Below are 10,042 nucleotides of genomic sequence, written 5' to 3'. Positions count from 1 at the left end.
GTATGGTGTAAGATAATGTTCTACCTTCATCCTTTTGCATGTGGCTGTCCAGTTTTCCCAACGACATTTGTTGAAGAGACTTTCCTTTCTCTGTTGTATGTTCTTGGCTGCTTTGGGGAAGATTAGCTGTCCATAGATGTGTGGTTTTATTTCTGGGCTTTCAGTTCTGTCCCACTGACCTATATGTCTGTTTTTGTACCAGTACCATGCTGTTTTGATTACTATAGTTTTGTAGTATATTTTGAAGTCAAGGATTGTGATACCTCCAGCTTTGTTATTTTCTCTGAGGATTGTTTTAGCTATTCAGGGTTTTTTTGCTCCATATGAATTTTAGGATTCTTTATTCTATTTCCATGAAGAATGTCATTGGGATACTGATTGAGATTGCATTGAATCTGTAGATTGTTTTAGGTAATATGGACATTTTAACTATGTTTATTCTTCTAATTCATGAGCATGGAATATCTTTCCATTTTTTACATCTTCTTCAATTTCTTTCAATAATGTGTTATAGTTTTTGGTGTATAGATTTTTAACATCCTTGGATAAATTTATTCCTAGATATTTTATTCTTTCTGTTGTGATTTTAAATGGGATTGTATTCTTAGTTTCTCTTTCTGCTAGTTTGTTATTAGCGTAGATAAATGCAACTGATTTTTGTAATTTTTGATTTTGTACCCTGAAGCTTCGTTGTAGTTGTTATTCCTAATACTTGTCTGGTGGATTCTTTAGGGTTTTCTATATATAGAATCATGTCATCTACAAACGGCGAAAGTTTTACTTCTTCCTTTCCAATTTGGATGGGTTTTCTTTTCTTTTTTTGGCCTAATTGCTCTGGCCAAAACTTCCAGTACTTTGTTGAATAAGAGTAGCAACAGTGGGCACCTTTGTCTTCTTTCTGTTCTCAGAAGAATGGTTTTCAGTTTTTCATCATTAGGTATGATGTGGGCTTTATGTTTGTCATATATGGCCTTCATTACGTTGAGGTATTTTCCTTCTATTACCATTTTATTGAGAGTTTTTATTATAAATGGATGTTGGATCTTGTCAAATGCTATCTCTGTGTCTATTGAGATGATGATATGATTGTTATTCCTCATGTTTTAGTGTGGTGTATCACATTGATTGACCTGTGCATGTTGAACCATCCCTGCATCCCTGGATAAATCCCACTTGATCATGGTGTATGATCCCTTTTTTTTTATTGCAGTAACGTTGGTGTATAACATTATATAACTTTCAGGTGTACATCATGTATATTTTAAATTCTGGGTAGATTACGTCATGTTCACCACCCAAAGAATAATTACAATCCATCACCACACACATGTGCCTAATCGCTCCTTTCACTCTCCTCCCTCCTCCTTCCCCTCTGATAACCACTAATCCAATCTCTGCTGTTATGTGTTGGCTTGTAGTTGTTTTTATCTCCTACTTATGAGTGAGATCATACAGTACTTGACTTTCTCCCTATGACTTAGCATAATACCCTCAAGTTTCATCCATGTTGTCACAGATGGCCAGATCTCATAATTTCTTATGGCTGAGTAGTGTTCCATGGTCTACATACACCACATCTTCTTTATCCACCCACCCCTTTATGGGCATCTATGTTGCCTCCAAGTCTTGGCTATTGTGAATAATGCTGTGGTGAACATAGGAGTGCATGTATCTCTACGCATTTGTGTTTCAAGTTCTTTGGATAAATATCCAGCAGTGGAATAGCTGGACCATATGGTAGATCTATTCTTAATTTTCTGAGGAAACTCTGCACTGTTTTCCATAGTGCCTGCAGCAGTTTCCACTCCCACTAGCAGTGTACGGGGGTTCCCTTCTCCCCACATCCTTTCCAACACTTATTGTTTCCTGTGTTAATTATAGCCATTCTGATGGGAGCGAGGTGATATCTCATTGTAGTTTTGATTTGCATTTCTCTGATAGTTAATGATGTTGACCATCTGTTCATGTGCCTATTGGCCATCTGTATATCTTCTTGGGAGAAACTTCTGTTCAGATCTTTGCCCTTTTTTAAAATTGGCTTGTTAGTTTTTTTGTTGTTGAGATGCATGAGTTCTTTGTATATTTTAGATATTAATCTATTATCTGATATATGGTTTGCAAAGTCTTCTCTCAATTGTTAGGTTGTCTTTTCATTTTGTCAATGGTTTCCTTTGCTGTGCAGAAGATTTTTAGTTTGCTGTAGTCTCATTTGTTTATTTTTTCTTTTATTCCCCTTGCCCAGTCAGACGTGGTATTTGAAAAAATACTGCTAAGACTGATGTCAAAGAGCATACTGCCTATGTTTTATTCTAGTAGTTTAATTGTTTCAGGTCTTACATTCAAGTCTTTAATCCATTTTGAGTTGGTTTTTGTGTATGGTGTAAGATAATGGTCTACTTTCATTCTTTTGCATGTGGCTGTCCAGTTTTCCCAATACCATTAATGAAGAGACTATCCTTTCTCCATTGTATTTTCTTGGCTCTCTTGTCAAAAATTATCTGTCCATATACCTGTGGGTTTATTTCTGGCTCTCGATTCTGTTCCATTGATCTGCATGTCTGTTTTTGTGCCAGTATCATGCCGTTTTGGTTACTATAGCTTTGGAGTATATTTTGAAATCAGGGAGTGTGATACCTCTAGCTTTGTTTTTTGTTCCTAGGATTCCTTTGGCTATTCAGGTCTTTTGGTTGTCCGATATAAATTTCAGGATTCTTTCTTCTATTTCTGACAAAAGTGTTGGAACTTTTATAGGGATTGCATTGACTCTGTAGATGGCTTTGTGAAGTATGGTCATTTTAATTATGTTAATTCTTCCAAACAAAAATCATGGAATATCTTTCCATTTCTTTCAGTCTTGAATTTCTTTAAACAATGTTTTATAGTTTTCGGTGTACAGATCTTTCACCTCTTTGGTTAAGTTTATTCCTAGGTATTTTATTCTTTTTGTTGCAATTGTAAATGGGATTGTATTCTTAATTTCTCTTTATGCTACTTCGTTGTTAGTGTATAGAAATGCAACTGACTTTTGTATGTTGATTTGTATCCTGCAACTTTACTGTATTCATTTATTATTTCTAAAAGTTTTTTGGTGGATGCTTTAGACTATTCTATATACAAAATCATGTCATCTGCAAATAGTGATGGTTTCACTTTTTCTTTTCCAATTTGGATCCCTTTTATTTCTTTTTCTTGCCTGATCGATCTGGCTCGGACTTCCAATTCTATGTTAAGTAAAATTGGTGAAAGTGGACATCCTTGTCTAGTTTCTGTTCTTAGAAGGATAGATTTTAGTTTTCTCCATTGAGAATGATGTTAGCTGTGGGTTTGTCATTTTTGGCCTTTATTATGTTGAGATACTTTCCTTCTATACCCATCTTATTCAGAGTTTTTATCTTAAATGAATGCTTCATCTTGTCAAATGATTTCTCTGCATTTATTGAGATGTTCATGTGATTTTTATTCTTCATTTTGTTAATGTGGTGTATCATGTTGATTGATTTGTGGATGTTGAACCATCCCTGCATCCCTTGCATAAACCCCACTTGATCATGGTGTATGATCATTTTAATGTATTGTTTTCTTCAATTTGTTAGTGTTTTGTCGAGGGTTACTACATTGATGTTCATCAGTGATATTGGCCTTTAATTTCTTTTTTTGTGTGTTGTCCTTGTCTGTTTTTAGTATCAGGGTGATGTTGGCTTCATAGAAAGAATTAGGAAGATTCCCCACTTCTTTAAATTTTTTGGAAGAGTTTAAGAAGGCTACATAGTAAATCTTCTTTGAATTCACTAGTGAAGCCATCTGGCCCTGGACTCCTATTTTCTGGGAGAGTTTTTACTGTTCTGATCTCCTTACTAGTGATTGATGTATTCAAATTCACTATTTCTTCTTGATTCAGTTTTGGAAAGTTTTATGATTCTAAGAATTTATCCATTTCTTCTAGATTATCCAGTTTGTTGGTGTATAGTTTTTTGTAGTGTTCTTTTATAATATTTTGCATTTTGGTGGTGTCTGTTGTAATTTCTCCTCTTTTATTCCTGATTTTATTTATTTGATTCTTTTCTCTGTTTTTCTTGGTAAGTCAAGTTAAAGGTTGGTCAATTTTGTTTATCATTTAAAAGAACCAGCTCTTAGTTTCATTGATTTTTTCTATTGTTTGTTTAGTCTCTTTTTTAAATTTTTGCTGTGATTTTTATTATTTCCTTCCTTCTACTGACTTTTGGATTTGTTTCTTCTTCTTTTTCCCATTCCTTTGGGTGCACTGTTAGATTGTTTGTTTGAGATTTTTCTTGTTTGTTAACGTAGTCCTGTATTGCTGTTAATTTTCCTCTTAGAACTGCTTTTGCCATATCCCATAAATTTTGCTTTGCTGTATTTTCATTTTCATTTGTCTCTAGATATTTTTTGATTCCTCCTTTGATTTTTTCATTGGCCCAATTGTTGTTCAGTAGCATCTTGTTTAATCTGCACATTTTTGTGGCTTTTCCAATTTTCCTCCTTTTTTTGATTTCTAGTTTCCTACTGCTGTGGTCAGGAAACATGCTTGGTATTATTTCAGTCTTCTTAAATTTGTAAAGATTTAGTTTGTGGCCTAATATGTGCTCTATCCTGGAGAATGTTCCATGTGCATTTGAAAAGACTGTGTATTCTGTGGTTTTGAGATGGAATGTTCTGTGTATATCTACTAAGTCCATCTGTTCTAATGTGTCATTTAAGGCCAATATATCCTTATTGATCTTCTGTTGGATGAGTTATCCATTGGTGTAAGTAAAGTGTTAAAGTCCCCTACTATTATTATGTTACTGTCTATTTCTCCTTTTACATCTGCTAATAATTGTCTTATATGTTTAGGTGCTCCTATGTGGGGTGCATACATATTTATAACTGTTATATCCTCTTGTAGGATTGTTCCCTTTATCATTATTTAGTGCACTTCTTTGTCTCTTGCTACAGTTATTGTTATAAAGTCTGTTTTGTCTGATATAAGTATTGCTACTCCAGCTTTCTTTTCATTGCCATTTGCATTGAGTATCTTTCTCTAGCCCTTCACTTTCAGTTTATGTGTGTCTTCAGTTCTGAAGTGTGTCTCTTGTATGCAGCATATATATGAGTCTTGTTCTTTTTATCCAATCACCCACCCTAAGCCTTTTGATAAGAGTATTTAGTCTATTGATATTTAAAGTAGCTATTGATAAGAAAGTACTTATTGCCATTTTGTTACTTTCTTTCTGGGTGTTTTAGTAGTTCTCTGTTCCTTTCTTCTTCTCTTGCTCTCCACCCTTGTGGTTTGGTGGCTTTCTTTAGTATTATGTTTGGGTTCCTTTCTCTTAATTTTTTGTGTATTTATTATAGGCTTCTGGTTTGTAATTATCATGTATTTCATATATAATAACCTTTGTATGTAGCAGTCTATATCAAGTTGGTAGTTTCTTTAGTTTGACCTCTTGCTAAAAGCTCTAGTCTTTTGCTCCCCTCCTCCCAGATTTTATGTTTTTGGTATCATATATAACCTCTTTGTGTGTGTGTACATATATCCATTACCCTCCTATCTTGGAAATAGATATCTTAGTACTTTTTGTCATTTGACCTTCATATTAGCTTCATAGGTGGTTGATCTGTTACCTTTTTTGTTTATTTGGCTTTGCCATTGATTTTATTGCTTTTTTGGATAACTTTCTTATTCTTGTTTGTGGTCTTTTCTTTTCAACTTAAAAAAGTCCCTTTAGCATTTCTTATAAGGCTGGTTTCTTGGTGATAAACTCTTTGTTTTTGCTCGTCTGGGAAACTCTTTATCTCTCCTTCTATTCTGAATGATAACCTTACCTGGTAGGATATTCTTGGCTGTAGGTTTTTTCCTTTCAGCACTTTAAATATATCATGCCACTCGCTCCTAGCCTTTGGGGTTTCTGCTTAGAAGTCAGCTAATAGCTTTATGGGGGTTCCTTTATATGTAACTTGTTGCCTTTCTCTTGCAGCTTTTTGGATTCTTTCTTTATCTTTAATTCTTGACATTTTAATTATAACGTGCCTTGGTGTGGGTGTCTTTGGGTTTATCTTGTTTGATGCTCTCTGTTCTTCCTCTACCTTGATGTCTGTTTCCTTCCTTAGGTTAGGAAAGTTTTCAGCTATTATTTCTTCAAATAGGTTCTCTGCCACTTTGTCTCTCTCTCTTCTCCTTCTGAGACACCTATAATATGGATTTTAGTGTGATTGATGTTGTCCCAGAGGTTAGACTGTTCTTATTCTTTGTAATTCTTTTTTTTATTCTGTTCAGCTTGGGTGATTTCCTCTAATCTTTTCTCCAGCTTGCTGATCCATTCTTCTGTATCATTTACTCTGCTTTTGTGTCCCTCTAATGAACTTTTCATTTCCTATATTGTATTCTTCATTTCTAATTGGTTCTTTTTTGTATTTTCCAATTCTTTGTTGAAGTTCTGTCTGAGTTCATCCATTCTTCTCCCAATATCAGTAAGCATCTTTATGACTCTTAGTTTGTACACATTGTCAGGTAGATTGTTTACCTCTGTTTTATTTAGTTCTTTTCCTGAGGTTTTGTCCTGTCCTCTTACTTGGAATATATTCTTTCTCCTCCTCATTTTCCTCTTTTCTCTGTGTCTATATCTAGGTCAGCCATGTCTCCTGATCTTGGAAATGTGACCTTATGTAAGAGATCCCTTATGAGGCCCAGCAGTGTGCTTCCCTCTTGTCATTAGTTGCAAATGTTCCAGGAGTGTCCCCTGTGTCGGGTACATGTGTCCTTATATTGTGTCAGTGTTGCTTTCTGTCAGGTCCCTGGGGAGCCTAGGCTGTCCCCCTGGCCAGCTGGTTGTAATGCTCAGCAGCTTGTTGCTTCTATGAACCCTTCACTCACGTTGTTGGATGTGGGGAGCCCTAGCACATTTGGCTGCAAAATCTAATAGCACATTCCTGTTGCAGTGTTTCTCTTAAGTGAGTAAGACCCCAGTGTAGGTGGTTACTAGGTTCAGAAGCTTATAATTGCTGTAAAGCATCCATCCTGGGAGGCTGTTGTCAACTTTCTCAGACCTGTAGCTGTTTGGGGCTGGCTCCAGGCATGAAAGCACACAATTTTTTCAGGCTTTGGAAGGTAGGGCTGATCCCCTATGTGATTGTTTGAGAAGCAAAAGTCTGCTGAAGCTGACAAACCCCACTGCCTACAGAGCCACAGACCCAGTCAACACAGTCCTGCACCGCGTCTGTGCTCTGACTAACTGAGATGGACCCAGTCACCCTACTACAGTGGACCCACACACTCCACCAATGCAGGTCTGACCCTTGTGAATGCCCTGCTCCACAGAGGCAGACCCACTTGCGTGATGGAAGAGTTTCCAGGCACGCTACCTATGTGGCCTCACAAGTTGCCTGAGAGCTTGCTGTTGGGTGGAGCTAGTCCCTATCATGGGCTGCCTGCCCTGGCTGAACTGAATTAAATCAGTGCTCTAGTGGGTGGGGCAGACCCCTGGGCTCTTTCTGTGACAGCATGCCTATAATAGGTCACAATAACAGCTACCACCAATGTCTCAGTCCCTAGGAAGTTCTCATCTCTCACTGAAGTGCATACATAACCTATCAAGAGAGTCTCTTTTCACCAAAAGACTGCATATTTCTTTCTGGTGATTTTAGGCTGCTTTCTGAAATGGGTGAATTTGTGTGTGGGCCATTTAAGAGCAGGCTTTTTTCCCTTATGTCCAGTAGCTTTTCTGGGGGTATTCTCTGTTGTAGTTAATAGTCAGCAAAGCCAGATATTATGACCCTTGTCTCAGTTGCACTGAGTCCAAAAGCTGTTTATAGTGGTAATGCTCCCCTGCTCAGATCCCCCACTTCACCAGTGAAGGCTTCATACCTTAAGCATTGCTCCCAGTTTGCCATGAAGCACTGTGGCTCAAAGATGGCTTTTTTTCTCTCCAGAAATGTATTTTTGCTTTTTCCTTCTTACTCAGCACAATCCCTTGTTGTGGGGGTTCTTTTTATCCAGGTTTCAGCTCTCTCAGGGGTAATTGTTCCAAGAGTAGTTGTAAATTTGTGTGTCTATGGGAAGAAGTGAGTTCAGAGTCCACCTATGTTGCCATCTTGACACCATCTCTCTGCATTTTCTTGTAACTCGCCAAGTTCCTTTATGACAGCTATTTTGAATTCTCTGTCATTTAGATTGTAATCTTCTGTGACTTCAAGCTTGGTTTCTGGAGTCTTACCATTTTCCTTCTGTTCTGTAGTGTTATGGTAGTTCTTCATGGTGTTGTTGACGAATTGGTCCTCTCCCAGCACATTAGTCATAGTATCTGGTTGCAGATTCCACTGTTATCATGGCAGGGTGGGTAGGAGATGTGGTTTTTTTCTCGTGGCATCTGCTGGTAGTTGTGCCTGTTGGGCTGCTCTGGGTTCACAAGGGCTAGCTGTAGGCACTTGGCAGGTTTTTCTCATGTGAGCAGGGCTGCTGTGCTCAGTGGGCAGGGTGCCTTTGTGTGAGCTGAGCTGCTGCTATTCAATGGGGAGTGTTTGCAAGGGTTCAGCAGCTGTAGTGTGTTGGTACACCCTCAGGCTGGGCTACCTCTCCAAAAGTGTTTGCATGCAGCCTGGGCTGGCCCTCTTCCACTCACAGTTGTGCTGGCTACTGTGTCAAGTTGTATGACCTGGATCACTGCTGCTGGCAAGGGGGCGGGGCCCACTCCTTTAGTTTCACTGATTCCTGAAGGTCCTGTCCACCCACCTTCAAATATATAGCTGCATGAATCTCTCAGGTATCCTGATGTCTTGTGTAGAGAATCCTCTTTTGGTTAATGGACATCTGTTTAGTTATAACTTAGAGGGGAGAGACAGAGGGAACAACTTACTCTGCCATGATGCTGATGTCACTCCTCCATAAAGGCATTTCTAACCTGGCAAAGAAGGTAATGCAGCAATTACATTTTTAGAAAGAAAAAATTATGGCATATAAGAGTCAACTGTAACATCAATAGGAAGCATGAGATCACAGAGTTAAGGTTGTCTGGGTTGAAACCCCAGGTCTTAATTACTATTACAGTTATTAGAATGAAGGAAGTAGGGAGAGTACCCAAGAAAAGTTCTTCAATGTCTTCAATGATGTTGGAAGAGTCATATCAAAGACAAAATTGGTTTATGTCCACAGATTTGAATAGGAAAATTAGAACCAGTGAGTAGGAGGTAAAGAGAGAGAGATTTCTGCTTAATTAAAGAAAGTCTGTTACACACATATAAAATGGAAATGGGTACTAATTGATTGAGGGAATCATTCATTGGAAAGACTCAACAGAGGGTGAAGTTTGTCCAGCTACAGGTGGAATCAAGTGATGCTTTCTAGCTAAGGTGTCAGTTGCATGTTCATTAAACATTATTTCTGCTTTCTTCCACACCAGCTACATGGAAGCAGGAAACCACACAGAAGTATCAGAATTCCTCCTCATGGGTCTCTCAGAGGATCCAGAATTGCAGCCCTTGCTCTTTGGGGTGTTCTTGTCTATGTACCTGGTCACTGTGCTCGGGAACCTGCTCATCATCCTGACTATCAGCTATGACTCTCACCTCTACACCCTCATGTACTTCTTCCTTTCAAACATGTTCTTTGTTGACATCTGCTTCATCTCCACAATCATCCCAAAGATGTTAGTGAACATCCAGACACAGAGCAAGAACATCTCCTACACAGGATGTCTCACTCAGGTGTATTTTTTATGGTTTTTGCTGGAATGGATAGTTTCCTCCTGACTATGATGGCCTATGACAGATTTGTGGCCATCTGCCACCCCCTGCACTACATGGTCATCATGAACCCACGACTCTGCTGCATCTTGGTTCTGATGTGTTGGTTGATCATTTTATCTGTCTCCCTGTTTCATATTCTACTGATGGTGCGACTGACCTTCTGCATAGGCACTGAAATTCCACCTTTCTTCTGTGAACTGGCTCAGGTTCTCAAGGTGGCCTGCTCTGACACTCTCATCAATAATATCTCCTTGTATTGTGGCCACTGCCCTCCTGTGTGCATTTCCTCTCACCGGGATCCTCT

At 38.2% G+C, this 10,042-nt stretch overlaps 1 protein-coding gene across 1 annotated transcript in view; it reads left to right on the top strand.

Annotated features, from left to right (window-relative positions):
* Positions 1-9,396: 9,396 nt before the first annotated feature.
* The window catches only part of LOC124225066 (olfactory receptor 7D4-like), a 1,412-nt gene continuing 766 nt past the window's right edge, over positions 9,397-10,042 (top strand). Inside the window, exon 1 of the mRNA XM_046637471.1 lies at positions 9,397-9,591. Coding sequence (XP_046493427.1) covers positions 9,397-9,591 — 195 coding nt within the window. The remainder of the gene's footprint in view (positions 9,592-10,042) is intronic.

Source organism: Equus quagga, chromosome 14, assembly GCF_021613505.1.
Source record: "Equus quagga isolate Etosha38 chromosome 14, UCLA_HA_Equagga_1.0, whole genome shotgun sequence".
NCBI lineage: Eukaryota > Metazoa > Chordata > Mammalia > Perissodactyla > Equidae > Equus > Equus quagga.
This window is presented reverse-complemented; position numbering and strand designations above follow the sequence as displayed.